This window comes from Pteropus medius, unplaced genomic scaffold (assembly GCF_902729225.1).
Source record: "Pteropus medius unplaced genomic scaffold, Ma_sr-lr_union100, whole genome shotgun sequence".
NCBI lineage: Eukaryota > Metazoa > Chordata > Mammalia > Chiroptera > Pteropodidae > Pteropus > Pteropus medius.
Genome location: NW_024354875.1, coordinates 30,824,269 through 30,847,230, shown reverse-complemented (window position 1 = coordinate 30,847,230; position 22,962 = coordinate 30,824,269). Strand labels below are relative to the sequence as shown.

The window sequence follows — 22,962 nt, the reverse complement described above, 5'->3', positions numbered from 1 at the left end:
CTAAAACTAGCAATAATTTCAACCAACACTAAAAATGTCCTTTCTTCAAATAAATATGAATAACAATAAAACCAACTAATATTAATAAGAAAATATAAAAGTATATACTATATATACCTACCTAGCAACAGAATACATAAATAGAAAATCATTGTCTGGGGAGCCTGGAGTCTTGCTATAGTCTCTATATTTCTTCTGCGTAGTATTTTTGATGTCTTTCATTACAGATTCCATTTCTTTACTTAAGTTGGTTTCTGACTATAAAAAATACAAACAGAAATATAAAGTTTATTTATGTTCATTTTCTCTAATAATAGTCTAACACTACAATGTTTATCATTTGAACATACTAGAAAATTAAAGTTAAAAAGTCAAAACAGATGTAACCTTAGCTAATTACTATAAATTCATTTAGTGCACAAAGACCAAACAGATCAAGAACTATTTTCTCTTATTTTAGGGATTTTTTTAATCCTAATTCTATATTGTGACTGGTATCTCTGTAACCCCACCATTAATTAACCACACAAACTATATTCTAATCAAATGAGCAGGTGTCATTAAAATTATATTTTAGAATAGTTCTCATATTTATAAAAATCTTGACTTTGATTTAAGTTCATTTTTCAAAGATGAATATCCCTTACTTTAAGCATATTTTAAACCCATAAAAACTTGGATTTAAAAAGAAAAAAGTCAGACAGACTCTAAAATTAGTCTTCAACTGAGAAAAGGAACTGCCAAGAGATGATTCTGAGTGGCTTTAATCTATGAATTTGTTTCAAAAGTCAAATATTCATAGTTTTCATAAATTTACTAGATAAATCAGGCATAGCTGCCACTTCTCTCAAGGACTATATCATAAATCCATAATAAAGGTGAACTATTTAAGAATTTAAATCAAATAAATAAATCCTACTGGATGGGATAAGAGATGGGTGCACTTACACTAAATCTCACAGTAAAACATACTGACTTAAAGTGAATGGTTCAATTTAAGTATACACTTGTGTGTGTATGTAAATCTATAATTACACATACATACACTGTGTGTATATGTCTAAATATATCATCATATTTTTTAAAGTTTTTTTAATTTTTTAAATTTTTATTATAGTGACATTGTTAACGAAATCCAGTAAGTTTCAGGTGTACGACTGAACAGTAGGGCATTGTATGTTCACCACCCATAGTTAGATTTCTTTCTGTCACCACATATTTGACCCCTGTTACCCTATCTTAATCCTAATATACCTAATGAGCATATTTTTAAATGATTAGGCTGTACTTTACACTGCAAAATACATATATATAATTTGGCCTTGTTTTTAAATATTTCAACTCTTAGAAAAAGTCTAACCATATCTAACCTTATAGACTAAGGAAAAAATATAGCTTTTGGTAATAATTTGTTCTATTATGCTCATTTCTGTTTTAATAACCACAAATAAGAGAAAAACCTCTAAAAGTAATTTCTACTAAATGTATAAAGGTTCAGAGTAACTTAGAAACGGAATGAAAACAAAAGCTGAAAAGTAGAGCTGAGTTAATCAGGATATTTCTGCCTTACACTGATGCTTACTGGGAAAGCTCCCGGTCGTCCCTGCAGCTCCTCCACCTCCTTTATGAGATCTTGTATGCTTTTGTTACTAGGACGCTGCCAAAGGTTATTTTCCACATTGCTTCCAGGATAACAAGGAAGAACACTGTTTGCAAACTGCCTACAGAGAGGACATGTGAATTCTCCTTTGTCCACTGAAAACCCCTGAAGAACCTGGTCATTCTAAAAGATGAAATAAACATAGAGATGTATGATGCACACTTTTACAGAAAACAAAATTTACACCACTACATTTTATAGCAAATAAACGAATCATACAAAAAAAGACATCTCTAATATGTCATAAAAACATCTCATTTCTCATTTAACTGTTGAAGCTTATCAAATAACTTCTTACGTCATGGCAATCATGCAATAGTTGCCATAACCAATGAACTACATAAGCATCTTACTCTTCTCTCAGTATGAAATATTCAAATAATGATGTCATCAATCTGAAATGTGGATTTAAAATAAAGAATGAGTCAAAAAACAGGGCACGTTAAAGTAAATCACCTTCCTCTTACCCCTTGCCCCGTTTTCATAATCTACTGGGCTTATTCTCTGTGTGTCCATGTTTTTTGATGTGGGCTAGACAGCTTTTAAAGCATAAATTAAGCCAAAAAAAAAATGTAATGTGTCTCCTAAAGTTTCTATCTGCTGAATACAACCCATTGAACTTAATGCAGTAGGTTTATTTAGGTTTAATGGATAAGGGGAAAATTTAGAGTATTCAGAATATAAGTGCAATAAAAAGGGAATTAACACCTTCGTTCTGATAGAAAGAGGAAGAAAAAGTACAATTTTTGAAACAATACGCATACACCTAGGAGGAAACTCTTGCTCATGAGAGACTGCAATACATGCTAACTAATCAGAGGACTTAAGACAGGAATCTGGGCTGACACATTTGTTCCTTTCTTTTGCCTGACATCGTCCCACATCTATGTTATTTTAGGACATTGCTGTTGTGTAGTCCTAACCATTATATTACTCTTTTTGCTAGCAATCTCTCTCTTATTCTGCCACTAACCTAATGCTTTATCTCAAAACGTTTTTAACACATTAATGTATATGTATGAAGGCTACAATATGACCTTTATTACTTACAAGAAAAAAATGATGAGAAAAAAGGATACAAAGAATAAAAAAGAAATTTATTTCCTTATGGTTACAAAGGGGGTTAATGAAAATGTCAGGATGAAATCAGATTTCCTAGCTCTTAATTTAGTGCTCTAGTGTACTAGAAGGCTAGGGTAAGGATCCTGGTCATTGAAGGACATTCTGTGATAAACTTCCCTATAGCCTTAATCTTAAAGAATGGAGGTCCTCCGTACCTTGACTGAAACTAGGTTCTCTCCTGAAGCCTGCCCAGAAGCCCTCTCAATTAGGCACTGCTCATTCTCCCACATCCCTCACACCTCAGTATCTTTCTCATCTCTAGTGCTGGCTTGAGATCATTACTCTTGAATTCTCCTGTCTTTGTGGCTCATGTCATTTAACGATACCACCCTTTTCCTTCCTTTTTACTGTTATCTACTGCCCTCAAGCACTGAAGACTTTGGTACTTCATCACTCCAAGTCCTACCATCCACCTATGCAACTTCAGTGTGCATGTGGAGAACCCATCTTATATCTTAGTCCTTGACCTCATCAGTTCCTATGGCTTTAACCTCTACTCTAACTCCAGCACTTATTACCATGACCACACCCTTGTCCTATAAGGACCCCAAATCTCCATATTTGAAAATACTAAATTCAAACACCTTAAATTCTGACAACTCCTGTCTCCTTTAGTACCTCCTTTTTGTCCCAGTTTATTGGGCCTTTCCTATCCTGCCTATACATCATAATCTACCACTTCAAAAACTCTCAAGTCAATACTTTTCGTCCCCCTCCATATGTCTTTCCATCATACATACCTAACAAAACCTTCAAAAAAATTAACCCAATGTATGATTTCTCCAATTCTGTATCAAACTGAGCGCTATTGGAGAAAACTGAAATAACTTCTACAAACTGTTTCCAATCTCAACTGAGCCTTGAATATTGCCTGGAAATCTTGCTCCAACATCCTATGAATATCTAACATCTTACCCAATTCCAAAGTGGTTTATCCAGATCGCCTCCTCACTTGTAAAGTCCCTTCACCTACCCCAGCCTTGCCCCCTTACTCTAGGAACATAAAGCTACACCTCTTTCCTCAGAAAAATGGGAGTCACGGCAGCAACTTTAACATCCTGACTTCTCCCACCCCAAATACCTAGTTAATAAATCCCATCAGTCCTTCCACCCACTTTCTTCCTTCTAACCCACTTGCAAATATGTCCTAACCAGTCTCCCAACTATATCGCTGCCAGTATGATCTACCTAATGTGAGATTCTTATTCCCAAATTCTTTCAAGGATCACCATCGCCTCTCACCTTGATTCTTTCCTCTCTTTTATGCGCTGCATGCAATCTCTCAGAAAACCCTTCTTCTAAATATATCACATATATACATATATAATATATATATTTCAAATATCTAACCTTTTCTCTATCTCCACTGCTATGACTAAGCCCAAGCTGCCATCATCTCTTACCTCCTAAATGATATCACCACATTCTTTCTTACTCTCCTGCAATCCCACAATAATCCCCTGAGACCTACACAGCCACAATGACATGTGAACATGTCATATCTCTGCTTAAGAGTCTATAATGGCTGTAACATATCTCTGTAAAAAATCTGTCTAAAGTCCAGATTCCTTAATATAAACCACAAGGCCTTTTATAATATGACCCCTTATTACTTCTCCAGTCATATTTCTCATCACTCAAGCACCTTACTTTATCAAATGTTCTGGCACTTGGCAGATACTCCAATAAGACCCTATGCATACCTCATAACACTTAGCACAAATATCGCCACTGTTTATTTCTGTCTCACACAGTGCATAGTAAACTCTTTGAGTGAAGAAACTGTGTATTATTCACTGTTGTTGTCCCTAATATCTATCATAGTACCTAGAACACTACAGGATAAATATCTGTCAAATGAACGACTAAATAAAGAGGTATGAAAAATGCATAATGTGCTTAAGGAGCTACTAATTAGCTTATTAATGCTGAATTGATGGAAGATAAAGCTAAAGCAACACACAAGCCCAGATCATGTAGTGCCTTGAATGCCATTCAGGGAACAGTAAACTTTACCCCATTAGGAAGAAGTCAGTAAAGGATTTTTAAGCCGTATGCCATCAGACTTACTTTTTAGAAAGATCAATGTAGTGATTAAATTTGACTTGCAATAAGGAAACGGATAAGAAAGCAACTATAATAGTCAAGATAAGAGATGAAAGCATACACAAAAAAAGTAGAAGTGGGAATAATAACGGCAGAATATAGTTGCGTGCAATTTACGGAGACAGAATCAATAGAATTTGATAAGTGACTGAATGTGAGAGGTAAGGAATAGGAAAGAAAAACAGAGAAATCCACTGCTTCTGAGTTAGGAATCTGGGAATAGAGTAGACCATGTATTTAAGAAGTTAGGCTGACAGAAAAAGAAAGACTGCAGGTATAGGGGAATGAATGCGAGGTCAGGGGAAGGAATTTTAAAAAGCAGATACTTTAGTGTCTTTATGAACTGAAAAGATGGGACAGACCAAGTAGAAAAACTGAAGAAATAGAAGAAAAGAGGTTACTTACTGATACATCAAGGCCTCTGAAGTGATGTAGAGAAAGAAATACTAGAGCATAAACAGATTATTCCTGAACGGAAGAAATACTATGTCAAAAAAATAGAAAAGGATTGGTTAGGATGCAAAGTCATTTATCAGGGAATAGAAAAAAAGCAAGGTAGGAAGCTAAAGTAGTATGACACAGAGAACCACTATTTTTTGGGTGACAAAGGAAGAGACAGAAATCTGATGAGAGAATAGGGATCTTGGGATTTACGCAAAGAGTGAGATAGGGGAGGCAAAGGTATAGAATAGCTGCTGAGGAGATTAGGTGAAGAAACTGATCAAAGACAGATAAATGAATTGATAAGTGATATCTACAGTCAGTGACCCTAGTCTAAGGCACTATTATAGGAAACCACAAATTTGTAGAGGTGCTGGTTTTGTTTTATGATTTTTCTAGCAGGGCTAGCTGCCTGGATCTAAGAGCAAAGTAGGTAGATTAAATGATTGGAACAAAAAAGTGAGGCTAGGTAAGAGCTAATACACTAGCAAAAAATGCAAAAATGGTTAAAGGATTGAAGATCTTGATGCCAGAAACAAAATGCACTAATAAGAGTGAAAATAAGAGAATCTGAAAAATAATCATATAAGAAAATGATATGGTAGAATAGTAAAGCTTAATATTTCTAAGCTAGAGTAGCAAAGTCTAAAATTACAGCCATGGAAGTCAGTTGCTACAGCGGAGTTAAAAAATAAAACCCCTAATGTTGAAGTGAAGGAACTGTGAGGCTGGGTAGTACAAATGATGATCAAAATCACCCACAGTGAATTAGGATGTATTTGCTGTAAAAAATATTAAAACTGGGAAAGATATACACACTTTTAAAAATTATTCAATTAACTTACCCGTAATGATTCCATGTAAGATTTATGACAATCTATATGTAATGTGTGGCCACAGGTTTGTACATAAACACCTCCTTCCCAGCCAATTGATACTGCCAAGAGACAAGAACTCTTAAAAAAAAAAAAAAAAGAATACAATTAATTTTAAATAAGTATAAATGTACCTACATATCTAAATATATCAACATTAGCCTTTGAATGATTTCACACTGTGATACTAATATGAACTTTTATTTTTGTGACATAAAGTAACACCTGACGTGATAGTCCTAAGGCAATGCCATTAAACTAGAAACACCATAAAGTTTTAGCTTCCAAATATCTATGCTCATAATGAAAGAGAATTATGAATTAGCCTTTCTCTACCCCATAAAATACCAGCTCTCAATACAATTCTATAGCTCAGTATTAACTATACTGCTGTTGTTTATTTTATATAGTACTTAATCTCTCTGTGATATGTGACATTCACAACTTCCTTCTTAAAGTGCCTACTTCCCTAATGCAACTCTTTTGGATTTTGTCTCATCTCTTTAACCATTTGGTTTAGGCCTCCTTTTTAAAGACTTCTTTCTTCACCTGCCTCTTCAATGTTTATATACCTCAAGATTCTATTTTTAGTGCTACTCTCTTCTCATTAATAAAACTATTCTGAGCAATTTAATCTGTAAATTCAACTATCCTCCAAACCTGGATCTCTTCCCTGACTGACATACAAACATTTAGCTGCCAACCAGAAATCTCCAGTTTGACGTCTCTCAGATAACATAAAATCAATGTGTCAAAAACGTGTCATTTTCTCCATGAACCTTCCTTTTCCTTCTGATTTAAACACTCCACAATCTATTTAGTCACCAAGTCGAGAAAGCTCAGAGTCATTCCATATCACACCCTTTCCTTCACATCACAGTTTTAGTTCTCAAATCATACAAATTCTATCTACTAAATAACTCATCATTTGGGCCTCTTCTCTTCCTCACCACTATAATATTCTAGATTGTATCATTTGTTGTGGAGAAGGGAGTTCTTTTTTTCTTTTTTTTTTTTTTTAATACCAATAAGTCAAGAGCTTTATTGATGCAGCAGGCCTTTTACAATGAACCCGAGAGTCCACCTTCTCTGGGAGGATGGGATGTCTGTACAAATCCTCGGGGTTTTCCACTTCAAAAACACAAGCTAAGCTCTCCCTTTCACTACAGTGGAAGAAGGTTCTTATATAAAGTATCCTAATTGGTCTCCTTAACTCTGATTTCTTCTCTCCATGATATACATCTTCCACGTATCTCTCTAAAGTACAAATTTGGTCATAAGAATAACCCAAAAAAGTGCCTTACTATTTACAAGAGTTTAATATAATACACAATAAAGGAAACATTATATAAGCCAACTACATACTCATTTGAAATTTGTTTTAAAAGTTAATTGCTTCTATCTCCTCTTTTACATTTTCAACTTCTCTGCTAATTGCTTCAACTTATAAACAGGCTTAGATTTTCCTCCCCTAAAGTAATTTTCTTTGAGTTTTCATTTGGCCTCTGTCAAACAGCACTTGGGCGTAAACTTGAGTTTACTGTCTAGAGTCTATAGTTAATAGATGGCTGAGCCACATCAGTATCAGGCATAAGATGTAACATGAGTGACAGCATACAATGAAAGATTTGAAAGCTATAAAAACTGAGTAATCTTTTTATTTTTATATTCGAAAGAAATTTATACATTACAATGAAAAATGAACAAATCATCTTTAAACAATAGTAAACAAAGTTCTAATATTAAATCACGATTCTTCATCAGCATCTGAAAGTTTAAAATATTGCAGTGCAAAAAGTCTTACCAGAAGATTTAAATATGTGCAGCAGCACAAATCAAATACTTGTAGCAAGTGAGCCAGCTTCTACTGTTACAAATCAGAAAAACAACAGGAGACCTGCTCATCGCTGTTTACCATTTGGAGCCACTTAATGTAGAAGCAGATTTTGATATTAATTAGATAATTTTAGAATGTTTAGTAGTCAGCTAATAAACAAGCTGCTCTCTTTGGCAATATATTATAAAAATGTAATTAATCTTTCTTTTTAAATAAAATCAGTTAGCTTTTAAAACCGAAAATAGTCACTTGTTAATATAACTGTTAGACATCTTATATGAATCTGCTGGAGTGAAAAAAAGCAGGAAACGATTTACTAATGTAAGACTAATAATTTAGGAAGACTTAAGACTTCAGTGGTGTTCCCTCCACTGTGCTAAGTGCTTAACATTGAATCTTCACAACCTCAATATTTGTTAAAACCTCACATAGTAAGTGTTGTTATCCCTTTCACAAAAAAAAGAAAAATTTACCAAGATCACTCAGTTATAAGAGGTAGAGCCCAAGTTCAAACCCAAGTCTATCAGACTCCAAAGCTCACGCTCCTTCCCCCACTGTGTCTTATCTCTCATATATCATGCTTCCAGTTTCAACAGTAACTGTACTGTCTTACATTACTAAAATTATACATGTCAACTCTCTAATATGCATGCATTAATTTTATAATCAGTATCAGTGCCTACTGATAGTAATTCTTCTCTATACAGTCTGTCTAGCTACCAAACTGGTATACTTTGCTAGAGTAACTCAGTTAGAAATCAATAAGCATCTACAGCATGGACCAGTCCCTCAGGGGACTATAAAACCAATATAAGAAATGGCACAGTCCAGGGTGCATACCATATATGCATAAAATAACCATTATGAAAGTACACAAAAGTATTAATATAGGAATAAAATCTCACAATCAGAAACACAACAGATATTAGTCCAGTTTAGATTTTAGTTCAGAGCCTTTTAATAAAAAACAAGAATTTTTTAAAAAAATAAATAACTATTCTGGCTGCAGGTAATAAATATCCTGCTTTTTCTCTCCTTTATTAGATCTACCCTTCCCTCAAAATTATTTTGCTCTTTTGGGTCTGGTTTATATTTTGATTGAATCAAGTCATTTTTCTTTTCTGTTTGGCTTTAGGATCAATCGTTACTCATCTACTCTAAAGTGATTCAAACTGATAAAATTAAAACCAAGTATGGCAAGAAAACAAAATCTAAAGAAAAGTGGTAGTAAATGTCTGCAAAAGCAGAACACAATTTCAACATTTTCTTCAAAAATGAAAATAGTTATCAAAGTCTAATTAATACTGTAATATATACACACTGCAAAAAATTCAAAGAAATAATAAAAAGTACGAGTCTGTATGTGTATATACATGCATATACACACACAGATGCTTCTTTTTCCAAATAATGATAATTTCATTTTAAAGCCTCTAAAAATATATGGAAGTATGCTCATTACCTAACCCAACCTACCTTATAAAGCCTAACACCTGAGTCCTCCTAAGTGGGCTAGCTTGAATATTAAAAACATCGCTTTATATTTATACCAAACTTTATTATATGTAAAGTTATCTAGAGAAATTTCCAACCTGCTGGGTTAAAAATTACTACATGAAAGATCATTATGATCCCTATTTTAACAGATGAGGAAATTGAGTCTTAGAATGTTTTATTTGGCCAAGCTTACATTATTAAGAAATGGCAGAATCAGGACCAAACTTGTTTTCTGACCTGGGATTCTGTCTATGATACATGACACCTCCCTAATTAGAGCCACCATCTCCTCCAGAATCCACTAGAAACTTTCTCCTCAGTCCAGACTACTGAACCACACTCTACTCTGATTCTTACCATCACTAGGTCAGTTATTGTTTATTCTAATTAAGTATTCTGTCTTCCATTTTATTGGAAGTTTCTTCCATTTAATCCAGTGCATTATGCACAAGAAAAAATTGTATTTGGAAATCTATCAAAATAATCATCTCATATAGTTAAAATAATGCTTCACTTTAAATTTTAAGTAATTTAAATTATTATCATACATTTACTTAACTCAAGATACAACATCTAAAAAACAACCAGTGAAAGGAAACCCCTTCTAATAAGCTATTCAGGAAATATTAAAAATGGTATAAAAATTTTATAAAGAAATTAACAATGATGTTGCTACTAAAGAAATAAAACTTATCTTTTAAGACTTTTGATACCTGAATGCTAAAGCCCCTAGGTACAAAAAGCTGGAAAAAATCTATTAAGTTCACAAGAAACCACAGAAGCCACAAATTAAGGCTGCCTCTACTTTACATTTAAAAAGCATTGTAATGAGATTTTGTTGTATATCTTTAAAGTAAAAGGAGGCAAAAATCTTCATAAAACATTCATGCACTATCTAAAAGTTTTCAGAGGTTATACTTATATCCACTGAATTGAATTTGTATACATCACAATAAACAACATTTAAAATAAAGGTATAACATTTATAATCTGAAATTTTTACTTATTAACAGATTTCCATTTCTTTACTACCCACATATGAATATTTTTTTCTAAAAAACTTTCAGATTGCAAATGAGAATGACATTTGGTAGAAGAAAAAATATCAAATAAGACTCTGAAAGGAAATAATTATCAACTTTGCAGACAAAAAATTCTATTTGATAAAAAGGGTACTTACATCCTTAAAATAACGCTGTAATAATGAAAGCCTCACATCGTGAACTGCTGCACATGTATCCCAAGGGTAAATCTGCTCCTCTTCAGTGATAGGCAACTTTTTTGGCTCAATGTTGTCACGGCACTGCCCCAAAACTATATTGACGTGGCCAACAGAAATATGAAAAGATGCTCAACATTACTAATCATCAGAGAAATGCAAACTAAAACCACAATGAGATAATACTTCACACCTGTCAGAATGGCTATCATCAATAAATCAAAAAACAAGTGTTGGCGAGGATGTGGAGCAAAGGGAGCTATCTTGCACTGTTGGTGAGACTGCAAACTGATACAGCCACTATAGAAAATAGTTTAGAAGTTCCTCAAAAAATTAAAAATAGGACTACCTTATGACCCAGCAATTCCACTTCTGGGTATTTATCCAAGAAATCCAAAACACAAATTCGAAATATATATGCACCCCTATGTTCTTCACTGCAGCACTATTTACAACAGCCAAACAATGGAAGCAACCTAAGTGCCCATTGACAGATGACTAGATAAAGAAGTTGTGGTACATATATACAATGAAATATTACTCAGCCATAAAAAAAAAAAAAATGAACAAAATCTTACCATTTGTGACAACATGGATGAATCTAGACAATATGCTAAATGAAACAGATCAGACAAAGAAAGACAAATACCACATGAGCTCACTTTTATGTGGAATCTAGAGAACAAAATAAACCAACAAGCGAAACAGAAATAGACTCAGAGATAAAGAGAATTGATGACTGTTAAATGGGAGAGTGTTTGGAGGACTGGGTAAAAAAATGAAGGGATTAAGAAGTACAAATTGGTAGTTACGGGGACGTAATGTACAGCATAGAGAATATAGTCAATAATCCTGTAATAACTAAGTATAGTTCCAGACAGTTAATAATCAGCGGAGGGATCACTTTGTGAATTATATAAATGTCTAACCACCATGCTGTACACCTGAAACTAATATAAAATAACACTGAATGTCAACTTTAATTGAAAAATATATTTCCTTTGAGAAATGAAAAAAAAAAAAACCTCTATATTTATAAACAGAGATAAGAGCTCATTAAATAACCGATACATAGACCTGATTTTCACCAAGAAAAGCTGAGTTATGTACCACTAGCTACACTAATTTTTTCACTATTAGAATATTTTCAAAGACCAAAAAAAAGTAGTATTCTAGTTGTCTTCTACAGAGTAAACAAAGTTTCAAATATGCCAGTATTTATTTTTTAAAATAACACTAAAATGTGAATATGAACTCTGGATGGATGGATCAACAGATTGATGGGTCAGTGTGGAGGCATAGCATCAAGAGCTCATTCATCAAAAGCTTGACCTTCTACTTAAAGAAAATGGGCAAACACCTGGATTATCTCAACCTGAAAGGGGCCAAGGTGACCGTGGAGCAACTCTCTGAGCTAGCTCTAATGCCATACTCTCATTCCTTAAGTAGCTCAGAGAGTTGAGAGTTGAGAACTCTCTGAGCTACTTAAGGAATGAGAGTATGGCATCAGAGCTCAACATCGAGGACTTTTTCAGCCAACACCTCGCTGTCTACTGCAGCTCTGAGTTCAACAAGACCATGGCCATGTTCCGCAACTTGGTGTCCCTGACCCTCAAGTACGACTGCATCTCTGATGAGCTGCTCAAGGACTTGTGTGAGAACAATTCCAGTACCCTCCAGACCATAAATATCAAATGCCACGTTCATGACCCCCACGGGCAGGTCATCTGGGGCATGTCTTGGGCCAAGCTGGCCAGGCACACCACCAACTTGAAGGTCAATTTCTTCTTTGAGCGAGTCATGAAGTATGAGCAAGTCATGAAGTATGAGCACTTGGTCCGGATTCTCTTGCAGGAGATCCCAAGCAGGAGCATCAGTCTGAGAGGCTGCTATTTCAGTGAACCAGACTGGTCCATGCGGCCCACTCTGCTGGATCTCCTGCCCATCTTCCGGCAGACTCTGCAGGTAGGTATGACCTGATGGTGGGAGGCTTTCAAGGAGCGACTGGATCAACAGATTGATGGATGGATGGATTGAAAGATGGAGGCTGTTTTCCAAAATCTGTCCACTGTAAAAGCCTACAAGTTATGACTCTCCAGTATCAATAAACTTCATTTCTAAATATACTACTTCTTACAACATGGAAACACAGAGGTCTTTGAAGAATAACCTGAGTCCAGGGTTGGAGAAAAGGGCAAAGTTGGCCTGGAATTGTGGGTAATAAAAAGCAAAGGGTAATTCAAACACTGAGGGCCTAAAGGAGTTCTGACCAGCCAAATTTGAGAAAATTGAGTATTGAAAAGAATAAATAATGGTAACAGACAACACAATCAATGATTCAGGCAAGGAACATTAAGGAAAAAGGTAAATTGTTAGAGTCTCAATGTATTATCCTATAGATTACCTACCATCTTAACCAAGTGATCAAACTTCGCTGGCATCACAGATAATAGGACAAGTGATGCCATTATTCTACAGAACTGGACTCTTTAAAACTTTTTAAAGGGGTTGAAGAAACTGTTCCAGATTCAAGAAGACTTATAAGAAATGACAACTAAATGCAATGCTTGGTCTTTGCTTGGCTCTTAGATCAGGAAAAAAAAAAAATGCTATAAAAATATTGAGACAATTGAGAGAATTTGGAATATAGAATATTAGATGGTCTTGATATTAAATTTCTTGGGGTATGATAATGATACTGTGGTTATATAAAAGAATATCCTTGTTCTTAGAAGATACAGTCTGAAGTATTTAGGGATAAAATGTCATGATGTCTGCCATTTTCTTCTGGAGAGAGAGAAAGGGAGGGAGGAAGGGAGGAAGAATGTGTGTGTAGATTAGAGATAAAGAAAAATATGACATTATGTTAACTATTGGTAAGTCTAGGTAAAGGGTATTCAACTTTTCTGTAGATATAGAACTTTTCAAAAAGAAAAGTTGGGAAAAGAGGTATATGGCAAAAGGGGATAAAACAAATACTAAGATTTTTATTATTGTAAAACATCAAAGCACAAAAAAAGGGAGTGAAGATATTAACATACAGTGCCATATATTACCATAAAACTCAATAAGCATGGGAAGAGCCACTCTTAGGGAAGGGAATATCAGGCATATCATTGTGGGCCTCCAGTTTTGAAGAGATTTATAGCAGTAGCAGAAAGAAGAGATAGAAGAAGGTAAATGCTAGCAACTAGAATATAATTAGCCATGATGTGTAATCCTCTTAATACACTGCTGGATTTGCTTTGCTAAGATTCTGTGATGTCTTTATCTGGCTTTTGTATCAGGGTAATGCTGGCCTCTTGAATGAGCTATGAAGTATTCCTTCTTTTTTTTATTTTTCTTTTGACAAATTTGAGATGAACTGGTGTTAATTATTTAATGTTTGGTAGAATAACCAGTGAAGCTATCCAGTCCTTGGCTTTTATTTGTTAAGATGTTTTGGATTACTGATTTAATCTCTTTACTTGTTTAAGGTCTGCTTGAATTTTCTACTTTTTGAGTTGGTTTTGGTAGTTTGTTTTTAGGAACTTACCCATTTTATCTAGGACACTGAATTTACTGACATAAAATTGTCATATTCTCTTAAAGTCTTTTATTTCTTTAAGGTCTATTGTAATGTCACCACTTTCATTTCTGATTTTAGTTATTTATGTGTTTTTTTCTTGGTAAGTCTAGCTAAAAAAATTTGTCAATTCTGATGACATTTTCAAGGAACCAACTCTTGGCTCTATTGTTTTTCTATTCTGTATTTCATTTATTTCTGCTCTAATCTTTATTTCTTTCCATCTGCTAGCTTTGGGTTTAGCTTGCTCTTATTTTTCTAGGTCCTAAAAGTATAAAGGTAGGTTATTGATTTGAGATCTTCTTTTCTCATGTAAGCATTTGCAGCTATAGATTTTCCTCTGTGTACTGTTTTTCACTCCCCCACGTAAATTTTGGTACATAGTGTTTTCATTTTCATTTATTTCAAAATATCTTCTATATTCATTTGTCATTTCTTCTTTGACCCATTGGTTGTTTAAGAATGTGTTACTTAACTTCCAAATATTTATGAATTTTTGAGTTTTCCTTCTGATAAGGATTTCTAGTTTCATTCCTTGTGGTTGGAGAAGATACTCTGGGTGATTTCAATCTTTTTAAACGTATTGAGACTTGTTTTATGGTCTATTTTGGAGAATGTCCCATGTACAATCTAAAAAAAAAATGTGTATTCTATTGTTATTGGATAGAGTGTTCTACATAAGTTTTTTAGGTTTGTTTTATAGTGTTGCTCAAGTATTTTATTTATTTACTTATTTACTTATTTTGATCTTACTGGGGCATTGAGGTCTCCAACTATGATTGTAAAACTATTTCTCCCTCCAATTCTGTCAATTTTTGCTTCATATATTTTGAGTCTCTGTTGTTTGGTGCATATGTTTATAACTGTTATATCTTCTAACCCTAACCCTACTTCAAAATACTTCAGTTCAGGAGAGGATGGAGAGCATTCAGACAAATTGTTCAAATTTAAAAAAAAAAAAAAAATTTAACTACAGATTGGCAAACATATCAATCAACAAGCTGCTTCAAGAATGACTGCTTCTAGTAGAGCTCAAAATATAAAGGCAAAGCTACCGAAAATGCCTTATATAGTTAAAATATTTAAGCTGACAATATTTCTGGGCTTAAAATACTTTGAGATTTTAGAACAATTAAATGGCCAAGAACACTGTACTCAGTAACTGACCACCTAACGCTAGTGATACCACATTTTAAGGGAAAAGGTTATGTAACATATAGAAAGATCTCTCTGTTAAGGGCTTCTTCCAACACTCAAGTCCAGGAAAGTGAGATAAAATCAGATTAAGAATCTTTGATATAAATTGTCCTTGCTATACAGATCTACAGTTATATCTAGACAAAGATTTAACTTTCATTCAATACTGATACTTATTAATCTGTTGTATATATTTTGTCTCTAAAATGTTCCAACTGAAAAATTACTTTGATTTTACCTGAAGATGCTTGCAACAGTACAACCAATCCTGTAGGTCGGTCTTCAGAGGAGGGGCCACTCTGTCCACAAATAACACAATCATATACTGCCTCAGAAACCTGTGGTTCTGCTGTGGTGATCTCCATAGGAATATCTGTCTCAGGAGAATCTGAGGAGAAAATTTTCTCTTCAATGAAAATGTGAAAAAAAAAAAAATTTCAGATAATTTTGAGCTTCAATACCAATAAAGTTACATAGTAATAAAATTATGGAAAAAATATCTTGCTGAAATAAAATATTTACTCAGAAAAAGACAAAAAATACAGAGTTGATATAATGAAAGACTTTAAATAATATTTGGTTAAAAACACTTCTGACGTTATATAATTCACATATAAAACTGGAAGGAAAAACACAAAGGCAAAGATATTTGCATCAAAAAGAGCCTTTAAAATATTATAATTTAAGAAAATAAGGTGGAAATTATTTGTTTTAATTTTCTTTGAGGCACCTCAGAAGGGAAATTTGTAACAACATTATAGCTCTTGGAAAGAAATGGCAATATTTACTACTAGAATAAAAGAGAAACAAACTATTTCTCTTTTATTTTCAATTCTAGTGAAAATAAAAGCAGTAATTATCAATATATTTGTTTATTCGAGGAAATCATATAGATATGACCATTATATTAATAAAGTAGAACTACCATAAAAAATAACAATAACCCCCTGGTGATATGATGTCATTATCAGCAGGAAATAAAATAGTGAGTCGATAACAATTCTCAGATCAAGACTCTTAAATTCATGAAGATCAGTGATATTGTCCATAGTGGCAAAGAAATAGGCAGAGAGAATTAAGGAAGATCAGGGAAGCAGGAATAATTAATGATTTGTTTAAAAGATGAAGACATATCTTAATAAATATGTAAAACTACATGACAAAAAGAGAAAAGATGTCAAGTTTAGATGTTTTAATAAGAATTCATGCAGATAAACATATATCTGTTATTAAGAGTAACTGAGAGGAAACGGACAGAAACCTAAAATAGAACTTTGGATAATGCCCAGCATTAATAAAAAACAAACAAAAAGAAGCCAATAAGGAAATCAGAGAAAAAACAATACATGAATAGAATCAGAACCAGAAAGCTCATTGTCTATGAAAATAAGATTAATGGGTCAAAATGAAAAGATTTCAAAAGAAAGTACCAAAGGCCAGTAAGATCTGATATGTGATTACTGTTTTTTTAGGAAGAAAATTTTAGTACAGAAAAGAGAGGATGTTTCTGATTGCTCTCAAGTTCAAAGGAGAATAGAGAAATACCTGACTTAAAGTGATGCGAAATAATTCAGTCTCACAGTAAGTGCCAAAGAACTAGAATTTCATTAACTCTACCTCACATACAAAGACAGCTTTCCTTTTTTTATGTCTTGGTACAATCAACTTGAAAACTTCAAGGAAATCCTAATACCAAAATACGATATCAAAGAGGCTGCTAAGTCATCTTTTCTAGAGTTTTTAAAAGTAAGGCTTGATAATCTTCGACAGTGAAACAGTGCTAAAACCATGAAAATAAAACATATGACCTTCTTTCATTTTCCTTCAAAGGGAACAAAGTCCACAACTGTGCAGCTAAAGACATAACCAATGTCCTTTTTTATAATAAGAGAAATCATTAATTAAAACTAGATCACAATACCACTTCTTTCATCTATTAGTAAAAACGCACAAGTTTGAGAATATATTCTAATGAAAAGGATATAGGGTAACTGATACTTTTACACACTGTTGATGGGAATACGAAACAATACAGCCCCTGGGAAAGTAATCTGGCAATATACAGCAAAATTACATATGTATTTATTCTTTGACCCACCAGTCCCACCTCTAAAAATCTCTTACAGATATATTATCAAAATACAAAAAGACACATGCACAAGGATATTCATTATGATACTAGTTGTATAGCAAAAGACTGAAACAAATAAACTGTCCAATAATAGAAAATCATTTGAATATGGAAAAATGGAAAAATCTACAAAAGGGAATACTAAATGGCTAGAAAAAGGAATAAAGACTATATCTATACACTACATGGTGGAATCTCCAGGTCATAACATTAAATGAAAAAAGCAAGGTAGTAAAAGTGTACATAGTATGTTATCATTTACCTAAGAAGGGGACACAAGCATTTTTATACCTCAATATTTTACATGTATATAAATATATTTATATCACCAACCCCCTTCTTACATAAATGATAGCACACATACATAGTTAAAAAATAAGAGGATAAACCTCAAATTAAACTGTATTAGTAAATAAAATAAACAGCTCCCTCCACAACAATAAAAATCAACAAAATTCTGATCTGTGCCAGCTGTTATCTTTATGCCTTGTGCCTGAATCATTCAATCCATCAATCAATCATCAGGTCTGTTAATTCTTACTTTACAACCATTCTCATATCTATTCCTTTCTATCCTATCCCCAGGCTACCAACAGAATGTGTTTAGCATATTGCTAGATACACAGTTAACACACAAAAATATATATCTCTTCATCATCATCCCCCAAAATTCATACTCTCAGAAGATCCAAAATTTACACCAAAAAAATTATTGCTTATTCAATATTTATAATAAAGTTAGGAAAAAAACTAAAGTCCAATTATGTGGGACTGATTAAGAAAATTATAGAAAATGATAATATTAACAGCCAATGCTTATCAACTTACTATGTGCCAAGCATTCTGTTCTAAGTGTTTTAAATGTACTAATACATTCCATCTTCATAACAACTCTATGAGGTAGGTAGTATAGTAGGTCCTCACTCAAAACTGTCGATAGATTCTGTGACTTTTAAGTGGAATGACATATAATGAAACCAATTTTACCATAGGCTAATTAATATAAACAAGAGTTAAGTTCCTATGGAATCTCATCAGCGTTATAATGAAATACTGTTGAACGAAATGATGTTATCTCAGGACCTGCTTGATAATAATCCCTTTTTAACTATGTGGAAACCGATGTAACAAGAGGTTAATTACTCCAGGCAATGGAGTGGTTGAAATACAAACCTTAGGCAGTCAGGCTCCAGAGTTCATGCTCATAACCACTATACCATGCTACCTCTCTAATGAAGTACAGCCTCTCTCAAACTTATAGTTACCAGGAGTTTTAATAATAATAATATAGGGATATTTTTATGTTAAAATATTGAGTAAAAAGGTATGATACAAAATTGTTACTATACAGTACCATCAGTAATATACATGTTTTTTGGATGGTGAGATTAGAGATAAAGTTTGTCCCTTCTTTATGTTTTTCTGTACTGTCTATTTCTCTGATTAAAATGTAGTATGTTTAAGATCACCAAATAATTTCCAAAATAAATTCTTACTCTATATTAAGCATCTTAACTAGCACTTGGAACTCCATTCTGCTGCATTTCAGCCCTATCTATCTGATAAACTTAAATGGATCAAGGTTATAATTTAACATCTTGACTCCTATACCTAGATGGTTAGTGAAAATAAATAATGGGGATTAGTGATCAAGAGAAAATTATGGAAAGAAATGCAGAGGTGAGTCTCTTCACATAGGAAACCTGATAACTACAGAAAGGCATTAAACAACAGATAAGTAAGTTCTAATCACAGAGCAGAAATCTGTTGCATTCAGAGAGAAAAGCTTTTGTCCTTAAATTTTCATCTAACAATGGGCTGTATTTGATTAGAAAATTTGTAAAGTACTGTGTGTTATAAATTTGAAATATTCTGAATGTTGTATTACCAGACTAAAAATTTTAGGAGAGCATCCGTCATACATAAAGATAAATACGATAAAGATAAAGGAAAAATAAGAAACAAGTACAGAATATTTACATTGCTACAACGCAGATAGGAAATAAGGCAAGAAGACAAAAGGAATCTGACAAATGAAGCAGAGATTGGACTAAGATTAAATTGTATCTTTACTACTGCCAGGTAGTATATTTCATGTGTGGGCCCAGTTTCATGTGTTAATAATATTATAATACATAATGTCACATGCAAATGAAGCAAAAAGTTGTCAGAGGTAGAGAGACATGTGACTGCAATTTTTATCTTGAGCAATGGATGAAAATGGAGTTTCAGATGGATTTCCGGGGTCAAATAGATCTCTTTGGGAAGGGACTGAGTTATAAATAAAAGAAATATACAAATCTGAATGGTTCAGGATCCCACTAGCATGTCCATGAATAACATAAATAAACCAAGTGCTCATGAATCTATATTACCTCGCCTGTCACCAGTGCAGCATGCAAAAACCAGGACTGGGAGAGAGTGGAGCTCGTTATCCTGATAGTTTCTATGAATTACTTGCCTTTGCTAGAAATCATGTCTGCCTGATCCCTCAATTGTTCTTCCTGTACCCTGGCTACCGCCAAAAAAGGTCATACCTTCCAAAAGGTAGTAAGATTTAGAAGAGGGAGTCAATAACTTTGCAGACTAATGACATTCAAATTTATAATCTTGAATATAACAGATCCTTAAGGATTGTTTATCAATCTTTATACTTAGTCTTGATGAACAACATCTCCCACTCTCTTCAGCAACTATTCCAAACCTCTGGTGGCATTCTTTTCACTTAACTCCGAAAACTAAGGCAACCAAGTGATCACCTGAACTTCCCATTTCCCTTATGCTCGGTGGAACTTACCTCTGTCTCCATCTACTCTTTCCTCCTTCCCTCCAGTCTCCTCAGGAAATGAGGTGGTCATTCTCCTATTCAAGGCAACACTAGCTAACCAACTAGGTGTTCTCTGCTTAACCAATTCCTCAGAAACTTTTCATTTTATCTCACTTGAGATTGGGAAACAATATGTAGAAACAATTTCTAAAAGTATTATTAACTAAGATTTTTTTAAAGTTCTTAAAGTTGCAAACAAATAAACCAAGAGGTACATCAAACTGGTTATATTACCTCCCCAAAACAGGATTGCTCTCAAGTGACTTCAGAACACAGAACTTTGACTCTATACCCTTAGTGGAATATACTGAAGGACAAAATGTTATCTAAACAATTTTAATTTTTTTAAATTTAGTTTGATAATTTGATTGTTGAACATAATATCAAGGTTAGCATTATAAAGCTATTTATTTTGTAGGAAAAAGTAATTTTATTATGTATAATATATTGTGGTTGAATAGGAGAATATTCTCAATTCTAGGACAAGAATGCTGAAATATCTGAGTAAAGTGATGTGATGGTCTATAACATACTCCATTAATAGAGAGACAGAAAATGAGAGAGCATGAGAATAAAAAAAAATTAATTAGATGAAGGTTATATTGGTATAGGGAATTTATAATACTATTTCTTTAGCTTTTCTGTATGTTTGAAATTTTATCTTAAGAAAAAAATTGCATGGGTGAAATTATCTCATTTTGGTTTTTTAAAAAAGCATTTATATACATATATACTTAGAAAAAGATTTGTAAGGATACAGCCTAGGTTAGGAAATCTGGTAGTAAAAATATATTATTTTGTTATTTTGATTATATGTGTTTTCTAAGTTTCTATAATAAAAATTAATGCTTTTATAATAGAAATTTTAACTTTATACTTTATAATAATAAATATTGGTAAGAATATAATTCAAGATTATAGACTAAACACAGGTTTTTGTCTCATCTTTTTTAAAAATCACTGAAATAAAAGTAAAGGAATAATGAAAAATTATTCCTATAAGACTATACAAAAAGGATGAAGTTGTAAAAGAGAATTTCACCAACTAACATATAAAAGATGTCAATTAAATTCCTAAACGATCGGAGGAGATGGAGACATGCTGACAGATGACACATGAAAGAAAACCACAAAAGCTGCAACCACTTGTATATTATGAGAAAGTTACAGAAAAGGAAAAATTGATCTGTCCATTAGAATCAGTCAGTGATGCAAAAGTCAGAAGTCATAAGTATGAAAAGATTCTGACAACAGAATAATTAACAGAAGGACTAAATACAGAACTCATCACTCAGCACCCAAATTCCCCCCTCAACCTTAACTGAACCTTGACTGAACTTGCTCAGTTTGCTTGGCACTTCCCTCAGGACAGAAAGTAGTAAAAGAAGTAGAAAAAAGGATAAGTAGTGTCAATGAACTAAATCTTCATCTTTTGTATAAAGTCAACTGATACTAAATGAATCCAATAAACACAATTTAAGAATTCTTTATATCAAAGTTATATCCTGAACATAAACTCCACCATTGATAGTTTAAAAGACACTATGCTAAATCTGGACTGGCACTCTCTCCATATTTCTTCCAGACATTGATTATGTGTGCTTAAATGCACAAAAGTGCAAAAGAAGGTATAGCATATTTGAATGCACATATGTGTATATATTTCAACTAAACACTTAAGTATGGCTTAAGTTTATTTTCTTTCAGCATATTTGTCTAAAAAAATCACTGGAATGCAAGAATTGGTCAAGGAAGGGAGTATGCTGGTTAACTAAAGACTGAGATTAATTGAGATTTAATCTATTTCTACAATCTTTGTAAAAGATTACAAATAGTAATCTACCATCATACAGGAAAATGACAATGCCTCTCATACAAATACTAATACTAATTGTAATGAAGTGAGAAGTGAATTGATTTTAAAAAATACTGAAGGGGTGGCAGGAGGAAGCACACTAAAAGTATTTGAAAACTATTCTCAAAGGTCTTAGGATAATTTCACAGGAAAAAAAGAACAGAATAAGTAAATGCATATTGGTGAACCTCACAAATCTAAAGGGCAGTTTAACAGAAGAGAACAGAGGGAGGATACTGTATTGCTACCATCAGGAAGAACTTTCTAACAACTGCAGCTACTCAAAAACAATGCACTGCCTGTAATAAAGGTCTGATCTTCCATCGTTCTATTGTTTAAATAAAGACCACAAATCATCTGTCTAGACTAGATAATCACTAAGGTACTAACTGAAATTATGAGAGTCCTAAACTAATAAATTTTAACTTACCAACATCCATTGCAGTTTCCATGAAGCTTTTCTGTCGTGAAGCAAACTCTGCAAGCAATTTCTGCTGCCTCTCTCTAGCCTTTTGTCGCCTAGATTAAACAGAAATAAAGTGATAAGCACCAGACATGCTAAAGACTTATCTGCTATCTTTCAGGAGTATGTAATGTATGAAAAGGCCTTGGCACGCAGCTAGAACAACC

The 22,962-nt window shown here is 33.3% G+C and overlaps 1 protein-coding gene across 6 annotated transcripts in view; it reads right to left on the bottom strand.

Moving 5' to 3' along the window:
* Positions 1-22,962, bottom strand: part of UBR3 (ubiquitin protein ligase E3 component n-recognin 3) — a 188,009-nt gene that overhangs the window by 57,908 nt on the left and 107,139 nt on the right. For 2 of the 6 annotated variants that reach the window (XM_039855612.1, XM_039855610.1), the window contains exons 24-29: positions 22,763-22,851; positions 15,758-15,907; positions 10,719-10,852; positions 6,175-6,285; positions 1,571-1,783; positions 122-258 (exon numbers count right to left, since the gene is read on the bottom strand). In XM_039855612.1, the coding sequence (XP_039711546.1) occupies positions 122-258; positions 1,571-1,783; positions 6,175-6,285; positions 10,719-10,852; positions 15,758-15,907; positions 22,763-22,851 (834 nt within the window). Of the gene's footprint in view, positions 1-121; positions 259-1,570; positions 1,784-6,174; positions 6,286-10,718; positions 10,853-15,757; positions 15,926-22,762; positions 22,852-22,962 lie in introns of all 6 variants that reach the window. The other 4 variants (XM_039855607.1, XM_039855608.1, XM_039855609.1 and 1 more) reach the window with 3 other exon arrangements.